Here is a 23641-nt window from a genome sequence, read left to right as displayed (position 1 = left end):
GTGTTTAATTCTAAAATATAGCTACGCCAAGCCATTAGACAGGACAGAAATTACTTTATGATAAATATGAATATATAAGCGATATATTATATATATACAAATCATATAAATATATTTGCATATTCAATAAAAAATAAATCAAAATATATTTAAAATATATTTAAACATGTTAAAGCATATGTGGTTGCACGCACACACACTCACACACACACGCGCGTGTGTGTGTGTGTGTGTGTGTGTGTGTGTGTGTGTGTTTAAATCTTCCAAGCAGTACTATTTAAGCCTGCAGAAGTTCTATCTTTATGGTAAAACTCTGTCAAGCAGCAAACACAATAATAAATCAAGGACCTTCGTCCCAACGGTCTGTCTCAGTCAGCGGGGGGGCTTTTCCCTTTCTTAAGGTGACCTTCCGCAGATAAACAAACCACTTAATGCTTTACCATCAAAAACAACATTTGGCACGAACATCAAAAGGCAAACCCCCATCAGTCATGAGAATCCAGCAGCTAAATAAAAACTCCTTATGTTCCCTGTTGTTTTGTTTACAGACAGTGACTCACCCCCAGTGGTACCAAAATCCCTGTCAGGCTCATTGGACAAAATGTGTGTCTCTCAAGCAGTTGCAAACACTACTTTACTCGAAGATATACTGCACCTTAAGCAGAACGACAGCACATTTCGGCACCCACGCTGTGTTGCGTTCAGTACAGTGTGACAGGCACAGTGTAATAACACGTGTGTTTCTGCACATGACACGGAATTTGTCCTGGTCTGGCTCGCGCGGATCGGCACGAGGCAATACGCAGCAACAGCAAAAGGGAGCTAAGGGAGTTTGAATAATAATAATAATAATGACGGTATTTAATAACAAAAACAGACATTTAAAGGAAATATGTCCTTTAGATACGATGCCTTGTGTGTGTGCGTACGTCTCGTACGCCTCCAACAACAACAGCCCATCTGAAGTTACGACGACGTCTCGGACTTGCGCCTACATGAGGGGGGGGCGGGGAGACCGTGGCGGACCGCGTTCATTGGCGGAGAGGAGACGTGACGTGTGCGCTGCGCGCGGCGTGAATGGACGGTTGCCCCCGTCGGTCCGTTTGAGTGACGTGCCTTGCGCCGCAGCCCCCGCCCCGCCGCCGCCGACGCTATTTGAGAGGGGAACAGTGGACGGGTTTGTACATAGAAGCTGGTGCGCCGTCGTCAATGGGAAGCAGGCGAAGCGGTGGGAAAGCGAGCGCGGTCCAGACAGAATCCCAGCTGCCCACCATGGTGTCCACGTCGGCCCCGTGTTTGTGGATTACGTTTTGCCTTCACCTGTCTTGTCTCGTAGACACCGGGAGAGCGCAGAATGCGAAAGAGGGTGAGTTTTAAAGAGTTGGGACTCTTCAACCCATCCTTTGCCCCCTTTTATTAACAGTCACGTTTAGACTCCCCCAAAAGAAAGTGAGGCAAGCGGGCTTTCGCGGCGTCTAAATCGGAGCACTTTTGGCGTTGTTGTCATCGTCGAGACGCGAGCGATCGGCGTTTGATTTTCGTCAAAAGTTAAAGGATGGGTTTTTTTGGGGGGGGGGTTAATTCGTGGCAGGCGGCCACCTTAGCGTCGACGTATGGGGGGGGTGACAGTGCCGTTCATCACCGCGCTGTTACCGGCGACCTTAACGGCGCGTTACGCGCGGTGGCAACACGCCGTGGCGCGCGCACACACGCGCGCTCGTTGTCCGTTATATTTCGATACAAAGACGCCGTCAGTCTCGCCGGTCGTTTCGCACTGGCAACCGGGGGGGGGGGGGAATCGATAAATCGTCAGGAGTAAACCTTCCAAATCCGACCCGGGGCGCCGCTTCTCCTCAGTTTCGGCCTTACCGAGTTGTCTTCTAGAAGGTTACAGTAAAACGTCGGGAGGCGATGGGGACCTCTCCTTTCTTCTCTCGTGCCGTGCGCGTTGCTCGCCGCCGCCGCGACGAAGAAGAAGAAGAAGAAAAAAGGGACCGTGCAAGTTGGCCGAATTCACCGCGCGCAGACGCTCGGGAGAAATTACGCACGCGATCTTAAAACTAGATCGATTGGGGGGGGGGAGCGGCGAGTAACTAGGCGTGTTAATTGATAATAATACAATCGATGTTCGAACGATTTAGACGAGATTGCATCTCCATTTATGGAAAAGCCAACGTAAACGTTGATTTGTTTTATTTATTTTTTGTTTGCTGCCGGCAGAACTACGACGCAGTAATTCCCCCGACAGCGGACCTCGGCATGCTTTGAGTTGCTGACTTGGGTTGCAATAAATAGGCTGCAGCTGATTTTGCAGATCGAAAAATGACGCCGTTCCCAGTGAGATCGGGCCGATTCTGCGTGCGCACTTGTCCCGGTGCCTTCTCGTGTCCGATGCCGCTGTATTGAAAGAAATGCTCGATTGCGCGTTTGCACAGAGAGACCGAGCTGGGTTCATCCCCGTTTAACTACACATGTTGGCGCAAATCCAGACTAATGAATAAATGTGATCATCAGATGCGTTCGGAACAGTTTTAAAGCCACCTTGAGCTCACAACACGCATTGTGTCAGAAGGAGGGAGACAGGTGTTGCCCTTTGGCCTCATAGCGCACGAACTTCCCTCTGGAGGACTTTGACACGAGTTTTAATTGGCTGTGTCGAAATGCCCATGATAACGAAAAGTCTCAATTAGAGAAGAGAAGTCCTCTACCTTTGCGGCCACTCGATGCCAACGTGTGCCGAATTCCCTCAAATTGTAGTCAAATGATAGACATGGCATGGTTTGGCCCATGATATATTCCAATTCCCTGTTTGTGGAGTGTGTGCCCCTTACAGGAACTGTTTAGTGCAGAAGTTGTATTTGTAATCGTGTCAAAGGCTATTTCTGCCCTATCCAAGAACCTGCCTTGCTGTTTGCAGCATACTAGATTGCATGTTTTGCTTTGGCTGCTTGCAAGTAGAAATTAGGTCATGGGCATATACGCTATAGATGCCTGACCTATCAGTAATTCCCTTTATTGAGATTTAACCACCTGCTTCTTCATTTCCCGTCACTAGTGATTCTGTTGGATTCCAAGGCACAGCAAACAGAGCTCGAGTGGATCTCCTATCCTCCCAATGGGGTAAGCCTGCAGAATTTCAGTGTTACTTTCTCATGGACAAGATAATCGATCTAATTTTCCAGCCCTTGGATGTCTTGCGTATCTGAATTATGAATAATGATATGGGTGGGTATGTGGGGGTCAAAACAAAGTCGGTCACCATGCTAACTAGCAGTATATGCTGCATTTTTTGTGGAATTTTTTTTCTCTTATATATTTCCTTGAAAAGCAGACAAAGAATGTGAAATAGCATCCATCTTCTAAGCTTTTGCTCTTTCTTTTGGTAGTCTGCGCAGAGGCCTTGAAATGACATAAGCAGAGCAGTTAGTTAGGCAACCTCCTTTGAGACTTGAAACTTTTAAGAAGTAAAAACTCGACCAAAGTGGCTAAAATGGAATATTAACTGATTAAAAGATTTATTCGCGTGTTTTAAAATGCAGTTAATGTTTGTTTATAGCATATAAGCTGCTGTTTTAGATTGTAAATACAACATTATTTGAATCACATTTCTCACCCATGTCTGAAATTAGTATTGATTTTGTAGCTTTTCGTCATTGATTATTCTCAATGTCACAGTAATACACCTTCAATTTGTTGCTGGCATTCCACTGTAATGACCTCCGGTTTAATCTTTATTGCCAATTATTAGACATGTCTGGGTCTACCTCATTTGGATGACTGCGCTCCAACTCACAATCCACTGTATTTCCTGTTAACATAATTTCATTCATTTTAAGAGCTTGCAGAATGGACTTGATTCACTCACCTAAATCCATGCTTTTTGTTCACTGCTTTCTAGTGGGAAGAGATAAGCGGGTTGGACGAAAACTATACTCCCATTCGCACATACCAGGTTTGCCAGGTCATGGAGTCCAATCAGAATAACTGGCTTCGGACTAACTGGATCGAGAAGGGGGATGCCCAGAGGATTTTTGTGGAACTCAAGTTCACCTTGAGGGATTGTAACAGCCTACCCGGTGTGGTAGGGTCTTGCAAGGAGACATTCAACTTGTATTACCAGGAAACCGATTCAGAGGTTGGCAGGAATTTACGAGAGAGCCAGTATGTGAAAATTGACACAATTGCAGCAGATGAAAGCTTCACCCAGGGTGACCTGGGAGAGAGGAAGATGAAGCTTAATACAGAAGTGCGCATAATTGGTCCCCTATCCAGACGGGGTTTCTACCTCGCCTTCCAGGATGTAGGGGCGTGCATCGCCCTGGTCTCTGTCAAAGTTTATTACAAGAAGTGTTGGTCTATCATTGAGAATCTGGCCACATTCCCAGACACGGTGACTGGATCAGAGTTCTCGTCACTGGTCGAGGTCGAGGGCAGTTGTGTGAGTGATGCCGAGGAGGAGGCCGATAACTCACCAAAGATGCACTGCAGTGCCGAAGGAGAATGGCTGGTGCCCATAGGGAAATGTATATGCAAAGCGGGATTTCATCAGAAGGGCGATGCATGCGAACGTGAGTGTCTGCACTGTTATTCACCTTCACCACAGATTCCCAAGCTATCACATTCTATTAGTAATTAAATTTTACCCATTCATATTTTCTTGGACATGTCTCCTGTTGAATTAACCTCCCTCATTTATCAGTAAGGGGGGGGGGCATCTAAAATTTTACACTGGAAAATACAAGCCAGCAAAAACAAGTGTGTGTGTTTTGATTATGCTAAGTAGGTAAATGACAACTCGGGGTACGCTGCATGGTTCTGTAGGAAAACAGGAGTCGACTAGCTGATATGACAGCAGTTAAAATGGACAGAGTACAGAGGCCAGGCGCCCTTGGCAAAATAAACGCAGCCCATGCTAATTGTTTGATTGCCGGGCTCTTAATTTATAGCCATGGTTCTGTTGACACTGGGATTAAATAATAATTTACACTCCAGTTTAGCTCAGTGCTTTCTCAGCTTGAGCTCCCCTCTCCCTTATTGGCAGCAAGCCAAGACAATCACTCGCAGAATACACAGGTCTGGAGGAAGTCCAGGCAGTCCTTCAGTATCTCTCTGCCCTGGCCAAATGACCCTGACAGAGTAGGAAAACAAATAGCCGCCATCCTGTGGCATTTAGGCCTCAGGATATTTATGAAGGAGCCTAACAGGAAGTGCAATTACAGCCTTAGTGGATGTGCATTTTGGTATTTGGTGGCGTTGTGTCGCGCATGTTCTGCAGGATTGTGCCGTGGCAATTAGCAAAGAAATGCTTTCTGTCACTCTGATTTCTCACGGGATTTGTTTTCGGTGGCCACCTGAGTTGAGAGATATAAATCATTGTGGATTTAAAGGGGACGACGCAGGTCACGGACCTTAGACTGGGTTTTTTTTTTCCCCTTTCATAAATGGACAACTTCCATCTAAGCAGCTTACGGGATACAACCCAGTAATAACTGAAGGGAATGTGTCTAAGTACAAATTAGTGCTACTGGCAGATAAGCTTTTATGTCACACCGGGGAAGGTGAGTCTCAAAAAATATATTAGGTCATACAATTTAGAGGAACACAGCCTGCCTCAAGTTATGTATCCAAAGTAGTGGGAGGTTATCGCAGCATCAAAACACCAAGGTGTTCCTGTTGTTCTTGTTATGCAAGTATGCATAGATGAAATATACAGTTCGGTATGTAGGTTAAAAAAAAGCCCAAAAACTCATCCAAAGTCATTTCTGTTGTAGTTATCGTAGCTAGAATGACTGAATGCATGTTAACAAATCCTGTTCTTAACGGGTTGAGTTTAAAAAAAAAAAACTCCGAGTGTAGAAGACTGTTGCGTCTACCTGCGGCAAACCCATTCAGTTGTCAGCGAAAACAAATGGCCATTGATACACACACCGGTACAATGAACTTACCATTATACTGTAATGCTTTTAAAGGGGTCCTGACGGGGAGAAAAAATGAACAACCTGTGTTTGTGGATCAAATTCCGGTCCCCTCGGTGCGCCATCATGAGTTTTATCTCCACTGAGGCATGAGCGGCCTTTGTATTAAGGCATAGTTAATCTAAATAAAATAAGAATCAAGGTGCACCATCAGCAGTTTCCCCTACCCCCACCCCTCGGCTCTGGTGACATTAAATTGTCCATTCAGTAGTTTCCCTAGAACAAATCAAAAAGCTATTCAAACTGTTTCTTGCCCATCTTATACCGGTGCAATAAATCCAAGTGGCTGTGACCGATAAAAGATCTGAGGTCCGGGGCTCCTTCGGGCCTCGAACCAGCCTGTCCAGGTTCTGTGACAGTACAGCTACTTTCTACTCCGACGTCCCCTCGGAGAACCCTGGTTATCCACCACTGTCCTATTTTTTTTCCCCTAGTATTTGCAACGGCGCATGATTGCTACATGGCGGCCGGAGAAATATTAGGCGGGGGTGTCGCAGGTGGAGGAAGTGAGCCAAGCTGTCAGTCATGTCATTTGAGGAGTCCTTTATGTGGAAGCAGGGGCCTCCTCCCTTAAAAAAAAAAACAAAAAAAAAACTTGTGATCCCCTCATTCATCACCGTCAGCGGAGAGGGACTGCTCGTCTTTTCAGTCCTCTGTCTCTCTTTAACTCTTTGTGTAGCAAAGCGAGGCGGTTAAATGTCACTCCTCTTCTCCCGCCTCGCTCACTGGTCCCAGTGTAATGGGCGCTTAAGAAAAAGGGCCAGTTGAAGTGTCCTGCAGCCTGCACAGGGTTCATTTTTGCGTCGCGCTGCGTGGTGCTAAAATAGTGCCCATTCATCGGCTGATGCTGTTCACTCATTGCAATGGAGCCACTGAGTCGTTCAGAAAGAGAAGGCCCTTGTGGGAAGACATTGGTGCCTTTGTTTTGCTCAATCCCGGGAATGTATGTTGTCCAATTTTTGACACATCCCGTCATTGTGGTACTAAGTAACTACTGCCTGAGCAATGATTAACTGTTGACCCTAGTCTCGCTTTTTCTTTTCTTTTTTTTTTTAACGGAGAAGTCGCTTTCTGGGGTAAACAGATAAAACACGGCTAATCGCACTGCTAACAGTACGTGATAACAAGAGAATTAATCGGACAGCATCCTGTAGATGCTGGCACCATCCATCTTGACTGTCAGCGAGTTGGACAGAAGTTAGTCAGAAGCTGATTGATGGTTGACCCCCGGAGGGATGGGCCGAACGGCTTTGGGGTTTCGACCACAGCCTCCAAGGTGTATGGGAGATACCAGTCAGCCAGGAGCGGCCGGGCCCGGCTCTGCGGCCCAGGGGAGACGGCAGTTAGCATTTCAAATGAAGCCAGGAAGCAAGAAGTCAGGAGGTCCTCATGCATCTCGACGCTCCCTTGATTGATAAGGTGTGAATTTAATGTACCAAATGGCTGTCTGTTACAACTGCTCCAGAGCTTAATTATGCAAATGATGGGTACACAACAAATCCACAGGAGACCCAAATGGACTAAAATCACTCAAGATTAAAATAATTTGGTGATGGATGGTAGCTAGTGTTGTCACTGCCAGTGTCTGCTTACTGTGAATAGTTGCATTCTTCCACAGGCCAGGGTTTTTCCTGCTTGTTGTTTGGCCTGGCAGGTAGACTGATAGACACAGACGGGCCATTCTATATGGGACCGTTTCCTCCTGTCAAAAAAAAAAATGGATCACTTTTGGGAGGATTTGGAAGAGACTGGCCAAGCCTCAGGTGTAGCTTGGATGATTGCAAAAAACCAAAATCTTCGATATCTAACAAAACTCAGATAAATAAGCACACACACATGCGCGGCGGGTGGGTGTACTTATTCAGCCTCCCTGATTCTGTTCACAAAGATGTGTAGCCGCTGTGTAACAGATTACTCTCAACTGAAACGCCAAGTCACTGGGAAAAATAGTCGGTTTTCATGCTACAGAGCCTTCCTAAGCACATTGCAAGTCCCACTCTCCCTGCACTGGGTGGAAGCGGTGAGAAAAGTGTGAAGTTATGTAATAAGTTATCGATTTTCCTCTTAAATGAATATTGAAGCATGGAGAGAGAAAGAGCACTCTGCAGCCTCCCAGAGGGGCCGCCCCGCCAACAACAGGGCCCTCCCCGCTGCCTCTCAAGGTGCCGAGCCCAAACCCCCCTCGCCCCGCAGTGTGGTCACATATCACTTTCACCCTCATGCCATGGGGACACGCCGCTGAACACCAAAGACGTTGTCTTTTGACACAGTGTTCGCTTGTCTGATCTCGTCCCTCTCAAACCAGTCAGCGGGCGAACAATTACCAAAAAGACATCTGCTCCACAGTTTGGATAGCTAAAGAGGGCAAGGCCCACAATTGCAAGAGGTATGAAAAACGGGGATCGATGGAGATGTCTGAACCTGTTAGTGCAAGTGGAGATGAGGGCTGCGGCACCGGGAGAGTCTCTTTTGTCATGCAGGGGGGAGGTGGAGGGAAGGGGGGCCGGAGAGGTGACTCCTTTGGTGATCGGGGGTCAACTGCTGCGATCATCCATCTTCCATCTTGACAGTGTCCTGTCAGCCGGGGTGCTCACGTTACCAGGCGCGACAGGCAGGCCTCCATTGTGGGGCCGCGGCTGTCTGCAGCCATGTGTAAATGAAGTTAATATTCACTGACCTTATGCATGGCCGAACGTGGACCCCGGCATCACCTTGGAAATAACGCTATCTGACACACAGTCACAGAGGTCTTCTATGTGGCGGATAACAAAGTCCCTCTCCTGTGTAATCACCCCCATATGTCTTTGTTTGTGTGAGAACGAGGAATGTTTATTTTTATGCTGTCTATTCGGGCGGTGTGGCGTGAGGTCTCTAATTTGGATTGGCAGGTCATATTCCAAGACTTGTTCACTGTTGGCCGGTGCTACCCACGTTTTTTTTTTCTTCTTCTTTGTTTTGTTTTTTGATCTTGAGCTGAAATAACATCGTAGAAACAAAATGAATAGCAAGCTGGTATTCGGGAAGCTGGGCTACGAGATTTGCGGTCAGAGTTGAAATGCAGTTGGGCCTTACAGTAGTGTCTCCTGAATAAGGTGTGTGCCCCTACAACTGCTGAATGGATTAAGATATACCATCAACCACTTTATATTCATATATGCAGGATTCGGTGTCTGCAGCTTATCAACACAGGTGAAAGACAAACCTATTACCGATGACCAGACACCGGCCGTCCGCACTTTTTTTTCTCTCTTTTTCCCAGGAACATTTGGCCATGTGTAAGTTGTGTGTTTTAGCCCACTTTTCTGATCCGTCTGTATCGCTCTATGATATCTGTTGAATTGAAAACCAGCTGGAGCAAATAAGCGATCATGCCACGACTTGTGACTTGACAAGCCTTGTTTTTTCATTGCCTCCACTCCTTCATGTCTGAGCTCATCGTATGAATTAGTCTTGTTTTTGAATAAAACCCCGAGACCGGTATCTGATGAGCCAAATGTCTATGGAAATGAATCTCCCAGTGAGTTAGGGTTTTTTTTTTTCTTTTGAAAAATGAAACATTTGTATTTAATTTGATCTGTTGACAAGGACAGTTGGATCCCTCAGAACGGACGCCTGGCAGGATCTCAAGCCAGCGCTTTTTGTATGTTTCCAGGGTGGATATTTCATTTTTGCTCTTTAATTTCTCCGTCAGAAGCGACAGTGTATATTTAAAAGGGGCATTGGATCTGGACCCGTAAATGAATGGCGTTTAGCACAGATCGCCAAGTCGCGATTGCGGGCGTTCTTTACCCTTTACATTTTGTGAGGAAGGAACCGGGCTTTGCTCTCCGCTAATGAGAAGCAGGAGACGCTCGCTTTTCTCATGGCAGAGGATTAGATGAGGCTGAAGACACGGCACCGAGGAATATAGGAGCATCTTTTTGAATGCAGGCCGACATTCCTCTCTACTTGAGTTATTACTCCATCAGGAATATAAAGCTGAAATCCATAATTTCCCTTATCTGTCCCTCCCTGTTAGTGAGAACCACAAACAAGGTGTAGCAGACAGTAAGCAGTTCCCACCCTTGTAAAAATGGATCCTTGGACCAAAGCTAATACAGACAGTCTAATGTATTACAAACCGTATGGGAACACTGTTGTATTGGTAGATGAGTTGGTGGATTAAATGGTAGACGCTGTTATCGTACTTCAGTCAGGTTTGCTGTTTCAGTAGGAACGTGTTTGCTGTTCCACCAATGTTCGACCTACCCGGTCAAAAATGTCAATATGGAAAGTGCAACCATGATAAAGATACCAGTTGATATTTGTAACCTGACTGCATGGTCCAAGGGGAAAAGCCCCAGATTTCAGCTCTAAGTATATTCATCTTGGAATGGCAATACCCCGCTGGTACTGCGACCCTTTACAGCACTGTCACTGTAAGTGTAAGCCAGTCTTACTGTGTAATATGATCGTCTCCTAACAGTGACTCATATTTCCGGTTTGGGACAGTAAAGTCGATTGATTGATTGATTGATAGAAAGGTAACAGCCCAAGCAGTCTAAACCTTTTCGCTCAAAACCAAAAGATTGTACCTGATCGCTCAGACAGAGTAGCGCTACTCTCATGGATAAAAATGTTTTTTATGCGAGAATGGCAATTCTCAGAGTTTATAAATCTGCAGCCAAGCGTTCCTCAGCTGACACCGGAGTTGGCTGAAATTGGGTAAACTGAACGACACAGCCCTGATATCCAACATGCAAGAAAAGCAGCCTAGATGTGCACCAGCACTCATGGGCATCTGAGGGTAAGGAGGCGCCTTTGTGTGTCGGGGGGGAAGCCACAGGGGCCCGGCCACAGCAGGGACCAGCGGCTGGTTTGACATTGTTCCAGTTCTTTCGGTCACAGCAGTGGGATGGGGTGGGGATGGGGGGGTGGGATTGGTGTGTGTGTGTCTGTGTGTGTGTGTGGGGTGGTGGGTGTGTTTGGGTCAGGAGGGTTGGTAGGCATTGGCACAATTCGGAGATAATGCTTAGTTGCTGACTGGGGACAATTTCAGTGGTGATTTCGCTGCGGCTGCAGGGGGCTTTGGTTTGCTCAGACCTTTGGACCCTGCCTTTATCCCCCAGAAAGCAGTCTCCTCTTCTCTCTGATGTCTTTTTGTAGGACGTCTTTCTTAGAGCTGACCACATCCTCCTTTTAAAGGTAGCCGCCTAGCTGGCTGGCCTTCAGGGCCCCTTTCTCCGGTTACCAAGTTGAGTTAAATGAACTAAACAAAAGACGATTAGGCAGGGACACTTTTCTGCGCCGCTGAGAATCCATTTGGAAAATTTCACACCGCATGATGACTTCAAGAAGGGGGGGAGCTCTTCGGAAGAAGACATATTTTATGCGGACATGAGGTACAGCCAGTGTTCAGGCAGAATGTGAGGCTATAAATTGTCTGATGTAAGATGTTTAATCTTAAAATGCACCCCTTTTTTTTTTCCACTTCGGTTTCCATGGGGGGAATTAGTCAAGGAGCTGAATAGAGGACAAACAGATGCTCATGTTTGTTGTGTATAATGTCTTTTGCTAGCAGTGGCATTTCCATCGCAGCCCAGGGAGTTGTCTTTCGGAGGAGGTTGTGAAATTGTCCTATTTTCACATGATTTTAGTCCTTTTTTTCCCCTTATGCATATTTTTTTTAAAAGTCCCATGAAAAGTGGCATTTAGTGCACCGCAAACGTCTATGATTTGATGTATACATGGAGGAAAAGGAACCGTCAGGTGGGATTTTGTGAGGCGGGGGAGTTTGGTTTGACTGACAACCAATAATGGGCATTTTTAGAAGAACGCAGACACGCTATTGGCTTGTTTCAATTTGGCGATAGAAGATCACTCATCTCTCCGTCGCATCAATTCGTTGGACAGTTTTGTTAGCGTACGCCCACAAGTTCAGAGTGACGCCCACAAGTGCAGAGTGACGTAACTAAGAAATTACTGTATTTGTCAAGCGAGAGAAAAACATTCTTATAAACACAAAAAATGAAGTTGAGGTGTAGATAATGGAGTTAACAAGACTGAAAATACATTTCATGGGACCTTTAAGCAGTGATGTGCAGTCAGGGGAGGCAGGGTAGGCAGTGCCTCACCCAGGCTAATAAGAAAAAAAAAAGAAATGTCATGATAGTTACCAAAAAATATTTATTAGCTGTTCTTTGTTAAGATTGTTGTAAAAAATAATTTAAAAAAATCATGTAAAACTTGTTTTATCAGTAAAAGGCATGCCCTATGCAGGATGGCTTGCTCCCAAAGCTAGCATTCGTGAATGCAGGCTGCTGAGGCGGAGTCTGCTTGTGCCTCTCTGGCACAAATAAATGTAGTTGACTGCCTACCTAGCCATGGACCTCACTGCACGTCACTGCCTTTATAACTTGAGTCGGGAGAACCTCAACTCCGTTCTTTGCAACGGTCAGATTTGTCGTGATAGTTAAGAGCGCGCCCGGTGATGCCCCTTTTCTACAGAGGATAACCGTCTTTGTCAAAGCATCTCTGCTCCCGCTCCCGCTCCCAGGTACTCCTGTTGCTCTGACTTCGATCGGCTCGGTCAGAAACAGGAAAAATACCGAGGCGAAAAGGTTTGTTCGACTTGGGCGTCGCTTGGGCCCGGTTTTAAGTGTCAACATAGAACGTGGCCTGGTCGGTGACGGCGTTAGTTACGGCACCATCCTATATAAGCAGCGGCTATTATCTAAGTATAAGTTAATCAGCGGGCGACTTTGATCATTACTGGGTGCATCCATGCAGGCACTTCTGCGGGGTTTTCCTTGTGTAGAGGGCAAAGCCGAGTGCCCTCCAACACAGTGTAAGGGAATGCTAATCTTCTCTTTGTTTCTGGTGGAAAGCTACTTATCTCCTGCTAAGCACAGGTACCTCGGATGAATGGAGCGGTTGTCTGTACGTGTGGAGTTGCAGCACCAGCTAGGCACAGCCACTCCAACCATGCGTGGGGTTGGAGGGAGGGTGAAGCACGATGTGATATCGGATTCTTTAACCATTTAAGCTAGTGTTTCATAAGCTCATTTAATCAGATCTTCTTTTCTTCTTTTTTTTTACCCCCACCCATCCCGTCTCTCTTTCCTCATCGTAGCCATGGTTGTAGCTTTGCCTCCCAACTGTAGCCCGCAGGAAGAGTAGGTGTTTGAAATGAGCTTGCTTGGAGGAGTTTGACATTGAAACTGTATCTCCGCCGCTCTTCCTCGGCACTGAGTAGGCGCCTCGCGTCTCTTAGGTGGGAGATTAACATGTCTGCAGGCAAAATCCCCAGCTGTTCGGCTTCTTCTTCTCTGAAATGAAAAAGGAGATTTTGAAAAAGGTTCAGCAGGATCCGTCAAGACGGCAGAGAGGTCTAGAAATACCCTCTGCCTCCTGTGTTAACTCCTCTGATCAGACCCAGGCTAAGCACATTGGAACACGGTTAAATATTTGAATTGTTGGTTGAATACACTGAATTTCTGGCAAATAAGGCATTTGGCTGTCATGCCCACTGGGACTTTCATGCTCCCATTCAACCAGTTTAAACTGTGCATGTTATAGTGTGGGTTAAATATTTGCCTGCTTTAAGGGTACGTTAAACGAATGCAAAGCCAGCTTGTAGGCCTGTCCTCCAGTATGCATACAGTCACCTCTACATTGTTAGAATACTGTGTGGTGCTTAACAACATTAGACATGTCAGTGATGTAAACAGGTTTTCAATGAAGTGAGTCCCCGGGACCCACAGCTGGACATTTGAGGGGGTCCCAGGGAAACTGAGTGGGTCCCCAATAATTTATTTTTTTGGGGGGGGACAAATTGTAGTGTTAAACTGGCGTTTGATGTTATATGTAGTTATGATTATGGGCATATTCATGTATGTGTTGAAAGTGTATCTGAAAATTACACAAATAAAATCCCAAATCTGAAAACGTTATTTATAAAACAATGTTGCATCATCATGAAATGCAACAAAATAAACAAAATGGTGTCCCTGGCAACATAATAGCACCAAAATCAATTAGCAAATAAGAGGGTTGAGTATAACACATGTGAACAAAACATTATTCAAATAGGGGCGTCCGGGTGGTGTGGCGGTCTATTCCGTTGCCTACCAACATGGGGATCGCCGGTTCGAATCCCCGTGTTATCTCCGGCTTGGTCGGGTGTCCCTGCAGACACAATTGGCCATGTCTGCAGGTGGGAAGCTGTATGCGGGTATATGTCCTGGTTGCTGCACTAGCACCGGGGTGCCTGTTCGGGGGGGGGGAATAGCATGATCCTCCCACGCGCTACGTCCCCCTGGCGAAACTCCTCACTGTCAGGTGAAAAGAAGCGGCTGGCGACTCCACATGTATCGGAGGAGACGCGTGGTAGTCCACAGCCCTCCCCGGATCGGCAGAGGGGCTGGAGTAGCAACCGGTAAGCCTCACAAGAGTGGGGTAATTGGCCAGGTGCAATTGGGGAGAAAAACCCACAAAAAAAAAAACATTATTCACATAAAACAAAACGGTGTCTGTAGCGCCACAGTACCACCAGAATGAATTGTAATGCCCTGCGTAAAGCCTTAGGTCATCGGTCAACACCCACATGAGGGGCAGTTGACATGTGAGTTTATTTACCAGTACCGGGTGTAGCCTCGATCGTTGAAATGGAATCTGTGCGGCGAGCTTGTTGCGGGCTAAAGTAGCATGTCGCAATGACTGGAAGCGGTTAGAAGATGGTGACCGGTGGCGAGATCTCTTTTGTTTATTTCGACGATATCAATGCGGACTTTTTGTTCACAAGTGAGTATACCGCGTCCTTTTGGAATTTAACGTGTCACAGATGCAGGGCGTGTGCCTGTTTACATCACTGCATGTGGAGGTGATAGTTGCACCACTTTTTATGACGTGGTAAAATGATCAAGATGGGCTTCTCTTTTTTTTAAAACAAAATCATCATGCTTTCCTTTTGAAGTGTCCTCCATTTTTCATGTCTAAAACTTGAACAGCCTCAAAAGTGGACGCATCACTGGCAAGATAAGATAAATTGGCCACTCTTGGTGTTTTCAAGTTTGAGGAATTTATCCAGCTATTGCTTTGCACACATCTGCTTGCGTTGCTGCGAAATTAGTCACAAGAAAGACTCCCCCCTAAAGTGCTGTGGAAAGTACCACGGGCTTTAATCCACAAGAGATGCTGCCATTGTACAGCACGCCTCCGAATGCCAGTAAATAGGGGTTTGATGGGTTTTCCCAAGTAGACCTAAAAGTCAAGATACCAACTCAAGTAGCATTTAATCAGAGCCGCGTACCCATTAAGCAACGTTAATGCAGTAGAAATGAGCTTTTCAAAGCCTGTTGGACGTCTTGCTCCAGTTGTGTTGTACGGGGGTATGGTCATAATCATATGCCCCGAAAATGAAACTTAAGAAGTATAAACCAATGAACCAGACGCCAGTCAAGAGGATTCTTAAACTGCACTTCTCAGTTGTGTGACCCTGCAGCTTAACACGGGGCATTTTGAATTTGTCGGCAGAGAACGTGTACGCCAGTGTCGACGTGAAATTGCGAGAGGTGATCAGACAACGAGTTTTGGCGAGTAAAGGCGCTGGGTTTATACGTGTACGCACCCAGGTCAGCTTGGCACCAGATGTCAAAAAATCTGCAGCAAGACAACTGGAGGAAAAGACACTCGGGTGGAACATTCTTACACAAACCACAGGCGACAGGCCTCCCATCTTAACAGGGCCGTGTGTGTTTATAGCTGATATTTATAAAGACATTTCCCAATCGGAGCAGCGACGGTGGCCAGGCCATGCCGACTGTTTATAAGGGAGAAGCAACTTTTTTTTCCCCTTTTCTTTTTTTTTTCAAAATAAGAAAATAAACCGTTTCCTTTATCGCGCTTGACCTGTTCCACCTGGCATTCATCAGCGGCCCGGGCTTGCATGTTGGTCCTGTCGGCTGCTGGCCCCTCCTCTGCCTCCTTTATCACTCTAATGGGGTGCTATCTTCCCGGCTGCTCTCTCTGGGTCTCCGCAGCCCCTGCGCCGCTCATTCCGCCTCGCATTCTTTCCACATCCATCCCGACACGCGGGCGGATTTAACACATAATCAGGCCGGACGGGAGGGTGGCCAGGGGGCCGGTGGGGAGGGGGAGGAGGGCCGGGGCCCTGACAGGCCTCATCACGGAGGCTAGTTCATCTCGCTTGGGCTCTCGCAGTTTTTTTTAACACGGGGAGGGGGACCCTCCTGCACCACACAGCTCCTTTAAGCAGCTCCCTCGGAATCTCCAGTGCAGCTTAAACTTAATGTTTCTGCTGGTCCGCCGGACCCTCTAGTCCCCCTCCATATATGTGCGATGCTGAATAAGGATGGCAGCCGTGTTTAGAGTCGAAGGTTGTAAGCAGGGACGGCTTGTTTTTCTCATATCATGTGATTTTGTGAGTACATTCAAAACACTTTCCTGTAATGGGAATCGAACTGAGCGGCAGTGATACTGTATTGGGCCAACGTTTAGATATTGTTATATCGTGATACGCAATTTTGAAATTTTCAGGGGTTTCCAAACTTCTTAATGTTGTGACGTATCTGTGGAAATACTTTTTGGCCCCAGACCTACCAAGTATTTTGAGCGGTGTAAAATTCTCATTACCTCATTAATGACCTCATTAATAACAATTCTTTCTGTATGGTTCATCAATGGAACATTCCCCTTTTCTGTCTTCAGTCACGGCCTATTAATAACCAAAAGAAACAGCCAAGGCATGACAGCGTTAAATATCATTTCAGTGATTTTTTTTTTAACACAATTAAATCATTGCATTGCTTGCATTGACTCAAAAACTAGTTTTCTTTCATTTTATTTAGATAGAAAACAGATTGCTGCCAAGAAAAATATGCATTTTTTCTCCCCTCCTCTGTCTCCTAACAAAATTTGTTTACTGTTGGCTTCCTGTGACCAACCTGGACCCGACCGGTCTAAATTAATTATAATGTGAGGAACCACAGATGGATTTTTACATGTGGTGTTTTTGCATATGATTCTTTATGCCTTTGTTGGGCCAACCTCGACTTCTCTTTTAGTGTAATAGGGCTAACTGAAACCTGGTAGACTAAACACAATGCTGATTTGTATGAATTTAACAACTATAAGCATATGTGCAGATGCGGAGAAGATCAAATGGGTGGGGGTGTCTCCTTATATCTCAACCGTAGCCTGGTCTACAAAGACATGATATTGAAAAGTAGTTTACCTTTTCTGCTGAGGCTGTGACTGTTGAAGCCCACCAGACTTTTACGGCGTGTATCTATAGACCACCTAGCTCCAGTTTGTCTGTATTCAATACTAACTTAGCAAATGTTCTCTATTATTTCTAAAGACGGGAAAAACTGTTATCTAATTGGTGATTTCAGTGTCAATATTGTAAACTCTCAATAAATCTACTCGAGAGAGAAAGTTCTTTCTCGAGTAGGCTTATTGACAGCCAGAGACTGCTTATGGCATGAAACAGGCTTGTACTGTCTCATAAAGAATTTATATATATATATATATATATTATATGATTGCTTATGGCATGAAACAGGCTTGTACTGTCTCAAAAAGAATTTACTTGACTCACTGGATTATTTTGCTCCTTATTTGTTGAGCACTTTCCCTCCCGTTGAGTGGTTCTTTTAACAGTTATGTATATATATTTGCGTTTATTTTCTCCTTTATCTTTCTTGACTCATGAAAACTCTTAAGCTGGGGCGTCTGGGTAGTGTAGCGGTCTATGGTGTTGCCTACCAACACGGAGATCTCCGGTTTGAATCCCCGTGGTACCTCCGGCTAGGTCGGGCGTCCCTAGACACAATTGGCTGTGTCTGCGGGAGGGAAGCTGGATGTGGGTATGTGTCCTGGTCGCTGCACTAGAGCCTCCTGTGGTCGGTTGGGGCGCCTGTTCGGGGGGGGGGGATAGCGTAATCCTCCCGTGCACTACGTTCCTCCTGGCGAAACTCCTCACTGTCAGGTGAAAAGAAGCGGCTCGTGACTCCACGCGTATCGGAGGAGGCATGTGATAGTCTGCAGCCCTCCCCAGATCAGCAGAGGGGGTGGAGGCTCGGAAGAGTGGAGCGGTTGGCCGGGTACGGTTGGGGAGAAAAGGGGGGGGGGACCCCCTCCCAAACAAAGAAAACTCTTAAGCCATATCAGGAGTGTCTGTTTTTAGTCCGTTAATAGTGTTTAGTTTTAGTTTTAGTGTTTGTGTATACTTGCATGTATCATAAGTGTTCTTGATGTATGTCTTGTGACTATTACTGGTTCATTGTACTGCTGTAACATGGGTGTTTATGGGATGCATTGTTGTCGGGCGCTGTGCTGAACTGTGTCTCCATCTTTCTCTATATCTGGAATTATTGATAGATACACACAAATTGTGCGTACCGCATTGCTGTGATTGTTTCCTGTAGCATGCTACCTGGAGACTATCACTTTTCAAGCCCCTTGAGGGTTTTTAGGCAATTCTCCTTCACATTAATTCCAATTATATACTGTATCTTCTTAATGTTTCATATGTGTAAAAAGACATCGCAATATATAAAGATACTGTAGAAATACCCCTGTGGTCATCAATTTCCATATTGCACAGCGCTACATGCTAATACTCTCGTGGGCAATTTTTGGAAAGCGATTTGTCAGTAAAAAAGGACAAGATTAACTGGAGAAAGAAAAAAAAAGAAAGAAAGGAAAGACTGCCAAGACATCAACCCCAGACAAGGGAAGTAATTATTTTCTAATTTAGGCCGGAAGGGATATGTCAGGCTGTCATAAGAGGTCACTGCAGCCTCGCTGTCGGCCATGACCAAAACAGCCACAGCATCTGGACGCAGCTCAAGAATGTTAAGAAGCTTGGCTCGGACGAGATAAATAAATAAATAAACAAACCAGCATCTTAAAAACAAAAAAAGAAGACAGAAATCCATCTCCTCCTTTTGTTTGGCGCGCGCGTTTGTATGCGTGTCGGAATAAGATAAGACGCGTCTTTGATCGTGCTCCTCCGTTGGCCTGCGCTGGTTTCAGATGGAGTGCACTGAAATCGCAGAAGTGCTGGACTCGCCGTCTTTATTGTGGTGCTCCGAGGACCTCGCCGCTCCCCCATCTCTTCTTCTGTGCGTAGATGAAAACGCTGACTCCGGCGATGTTTTTTCCTCCCGTCGCTGAGTGAAAACACTTGACCACTGGAAAGGAAATTACAGATGCTGGCCCTGTAGTCTGCTATGGAGCCGGCCAGAATGGATGACTCCATTACGCCCCCCCCCCACACACACACACACACACACACACACACACACAACCACCACCCTTTTTCTCTGTTTAACCTCAAACCTGCATCTCGGAGGAATGACAAATTTCTCAGTGCCGTAAATGAGGGAGCTGTTATGTCTGTCTCTTTGTGTGTGTCCCCCCCTCCCCCTTTAAGTTGGTTAGTGTCAACAAACACAGGCACAAATTAGTCGGCCTTTATCCGTGTGCCAGACGAACGAAGTTACTCACATCTTTTCAAGTAGCCACCTGCTAAACACTCATCCTCACGAATGTGGAAACGAGTCACCCCGGAAAGCCGGCTGTTGAGTAAGTGCAAGTTGCGCGGTCGGCGAGGAGGCTTCTATAGTCTGTTTTAATGCGTTTGTGCATCATTGTTTTTCACCCTTAATGCTTCGGTAATGTGCCAGTCATCTCGCCGGTCGTTACCATACGCGGCGATGAAAGCCGCCTGTGTCGGCTATCATACCAACACCAAGAGAACTGGTCAGCTTTAGTCGCTACATAGATATCCTTGTTTTGGAGGGAAAGGTGTTGCCGTAGGGAAAAAACTGAAGCCTATCACTATTCTTATCATGCGGTTTTACCCCATGCTTCAACATCTCAGCAAGAGGCCGACTTCTCAGCATCTGGTGCCAGGAAGGGAAAGTCACCGAGAGCGTAAGCGCTGCTGGGACAAGAACGCGAGAGGCGGGGAACGGCTGTGTTTGTACTTGTCAGTCAGTGGACTGCCAGTGGAGGGGAGAGGACGGCGACTGCAGAAATACTTAGCTACCCGTGTCATACAGACGATGGGTTTTGAGGCCCAATTTGCCGCCTTGTTGCCTCTGTAAACATTTCCGGATGCCAAACCCCAGTCAGACGCATTGATAAACACAGGGGCTGTCACCAAAAAACAAAAAGTGTCGCGGGGGGGGGGGGTGTAGACTTTGTTCTGCATGCAAACAATTAAGATGGAGACGTGTTGACTTTCGTAAGGCTGTGTCACGTCAGAGGCTCGCGCTCGTCTTCATCTGGGCTGTGGAGCCTCTGATACGTACAAGCGACAGTACCTGTTGGAGGTAGACCTGGGCCGGGCTTTCCTGTCTGCATGCTGACCCACCCGGGGGATGAGCTCTCTGGGCAGCGGAAGGCAAACAGATGGGCCGGCGTATCAGGATGTTTAAACAGCCATGCATGCCAGGAGAAAGCAGACTCTTAAACGGCAACGTCTGGCCAATCTTTAACCTGCGGGTGCCAGCCGAGTCGTGTCATTATCAACACAGACGCCCACACGGAGAATATTTACCATGTCAGATAGTGCAGCAAGACATGTGTCCCCGCTGTGTTTGCCGAACCTTATCGCACAACAGAACTGTATACATGATAAGAGGGGCTAAGTACGACTAAATAAGAAATGCTTGCAGGCTCATAGTACATGTTTCAGTCCGCCGGCGAGTACTTTTCACCCCGCGAAGCCCTGTTTTCAGTCACTTTTGCTCTCTCAGGTAAAAAAAAAAATTAGAGATGAAATTCTTTCTTCTTTTTAAAAAAAAATTAAAGAAGAAAGCTCTTGTTTCACAAGGCCGTTGCCATGCGGTAAATAGAAAATGACAGGACTTTCCTGTTGCTGAAACGGGAATACCCCGTGCTTCAGCCGCCTCTTCAAACTGCCGCGGAGGTGTTAAAATGAGGAAACCCAGATTCCGGCATCCTTCCTATTTCGGGACCGCCGCAGAGGTAGCCGCCAATCTCCTTTTGAATCCCCCAAATAAATAAATAAATGAATGGTGTAACAAAGATGTGAAACAGGGCGAAGCTCGTGCGAGAACGATTGGCCATTTCCCCGGTGGCTCATGAAAAATGCATTTTCCCCTATAATTTGATAGTTTGCATGCAGAGCTATTTACAGAAGTATAGATCCCGCGCAGATCGTATGGGGAAATTGTTTGGCCTAGATTGTGCTTCTGTGCCAGGCTTAGCTCAGATTTCCACAAACAGCGGGTCACTGCGGATTAGCCGATCCCACACCCAAAGTAGACATTTCCCCATTTACCACTGCTTAAAAGTGAACTCGGCGAATGCTCATGATTCAGCTGTTTCTGTGAGTCACCGTGGTTTCAGGCTGGCGATTTATGATTTGTCATTAACATTTAAATCTTAGTCATCTGGCTGCTGCTCGTATCCAGGGCAGTGTGCAAGTGAGCAAGCTCTTGTCTATTCAGTGTTTTGCTGGCTGTTGCCTTTGTAAAGATCTTTTCACCCAGTTCATGTGCAAAAAAAACAACACAACAACAGCAGCAGAAAACACAAATGACAGCAGCAAACAAGACGTACAGCCTTGCATTCAAGAGAATTTCCCAACCCATCCTCCTCATTATGTTCTTCATATATATTCATATATACTGTGATTCCATTATGGGGCATCCGGGTAGAGTAGTGGTCTACTCTTGCCTACCAACACGGAGATCGCCGGTTCGAATCCCCGTGTTACCTCCGGCTTGGTCGGGCGTCCCTACAGACGCGATTGGCCGTGTCTGCGGGCGGGAAGCCGGATGTGGGTGTGTCCTGGTCGCATGCTAGCGGCTCCTCTGGTCGGTCGGAGGCGCCTGTTCAGGGGGGGAGGGGGAACTCGCTACGCGCTACGTCCCCCCTGACGAAACTCCTCACTGTCAGGTGAAAGAAGCGGCTGGCGACTCCACATGTATCGGAGGAGGCATGTGGTAGTCTGCAGCTCTATCTGGATCGGAAGAGGGGGTGGAGCAGCGACCAAGACAGTTCAGAAGAGTGGGGTGATTGGCCGGGTACAGTTGGGGAGAAAAAGGGGGAAACCCCCACCCCAAAAAAAAAATTCCATCATAATTCTGTTATCCTCTTTCAGTGTTGTGTTATGTAAATTGTGTAAACACAACATCCATCGCACATCTGTCCATCTTGGGAGAGCAATCCCTCCTCTGTCAGTCTCCCTGAGGTTTCTTCATTATATCAGGGAGTTGTTCCTTATTTGACACGAGAGTCTAATGACAGGATGTTTTATTGCTGTAAAGCCCCCTGAGGCAAATTACTAATTTGCGATATTGGGCTATACAAACAAAATGGACTTGACTAAACTTGACTTCGGTATCTACATATTCCAGGCAATTAAATAGTATGCGGTACAAAGCTTATCTGGAAGTGTGCAGCGCAGCATATTAAAGTTCTGCATCTCCACAGTAGTGCAGTGGGTGGTCTGCAGAGGGACTCACGATGCAGGAATTGCCATCCACGTACAATTTTGCTGTACCAAGGCCGCTTTTGGAAGGGCCCATTACCAGTATTGGGTCCTTCACTTATTTGCAAGGCTGCATTTCTGTCTCCCATTTGCTCCCTGTCTGACATCACTGGTGTGATTGATTCTCTGTCATCCCGATGTTAATTGGCTTGATTTTAACATAGAAATTAATGACCGATTTTCGCTGATTAGTATGAATGAAACACTCGGTTAATTACTTTTTGGCCACACAGACGGTGACGCTTGCAAAACAGCGTGTCCTTCATTTCATTTCGGTCCTGGCTGATGCTGTGATGAGATCATCTGTTTTGCCACAGATAATATACTGAAGTCATCCATTTACCTGCCATTGTCTTTGTTTTTTGTTCTATATGTCTCACCGCGCTGTCGAACAATGGCTCTTTTAAGAAATGTCTGTTACAAACAACACCTTGCACTTCTTTTTTTGACACAGAGACAGGAAAGAATTAATGAAGCGTTTTTTTTTTTTCATCGCATGGTGATGTTATGCTTTATTATCTGTCTGATGAGTCTGCTGATTAAGCCTGAGGGACAGGTTGATCCAAATACGACCTGCCTCAAGACTTGAACACCGGCGTACTGGTTTGTTGCGGCATGCCCTCATTATGATGGGAATTAAGGTACGATTTGAACCTTCGCTTTATCTCAAAATGTCTCCCCCCCTCCCTCTCTCTCTCTCTCTCCCCTTTGACCTCCTTAGCTTGCGGTCGTGGGTTCTACAAGTCTTCGTCCCAGGACCTCCAGTGCTCCCGCTGCCCCGCGCACAGCTTCAACGACCGTGAGGGATCCTGGCGGTGCGACTGCGAGGATGGCTACTACCGAGCGCTCTCTGACCCGCCGTCTGTGGCGTGCACGAGTAAGTACCGCCGTGTTGCTAAGTAAACACAGCACAGACCACGACGGGGAGCTAGACTTAAACAACCACACGCGCATACACACACACACACACACAGGAACACCCGCTCACACTTTCTGGACAGGAGCCCTGCCCACACCAAATATGTTCAATATGGAGTTTCATTTTCTCAGGAAAGCCCCGAAATCGTTTCCCTAAGCTCTCCAGAGCCTTACTGGTAGCGCTGCTTCCCAGTATGTTAACGTAATTATGTTTGCA

At 46.5% G+C, this 23641-nt stretch overlaps 1 protein-coding gene across 2 annotated transcripts in view; it reads left to right on the top strand.

Moving 5' to 3' along the window:
* Positions 1 to 1205: 1205 nt before the first annotated feature.
* epha7 (eph receptor A7) overlaps positions 1206 to 23641 on the top strand; it is a 91003-nt gene continuing 68567 nt past the window's right edge. For both annotated transcript variants that reach the window (XM_056294582.1, XM_056294581.1), the window contains exons 1-4: positions 1206 to 1366; positions 3056 to 3120; positions 3899 to 4568; positions 23228 to 23383. In XM_056294582.1, coding sequence (XP_056150557.1) covers positions 1210 to 1366; positions 3056 to 3120; positions 3899 to 4568; positions 23228 to 23383 — 1048 coding nt within the window. In that variant the 5' untranslated portion in view covers positions 1206 to 1209. The remainder of the gene's footprint in view (positions 1367 to 3055; positions 3121 to 3898; positions 4569 to 23227; positions 23384 to 23641) is intronic.

This window comes from Lampris incognitus, chromosome 15 (genome assembly GCF_029633865.1).
Source record: "Lampris incognitus isolate fLamInc1 chromosome 15, fLamInc1.hap2, whole genome shotgun sequence".
Lineage (NCBI taxonomy): Eukaryota > Metazoa > Chordata > Actinopteri > Lampriformes > Lampridae > Lampris > Lampris incognitus.
Note: the sequence above shows the minus strand (reverse complement) of the source record. Positions and strands in the feature narration are given on the sequence as shown.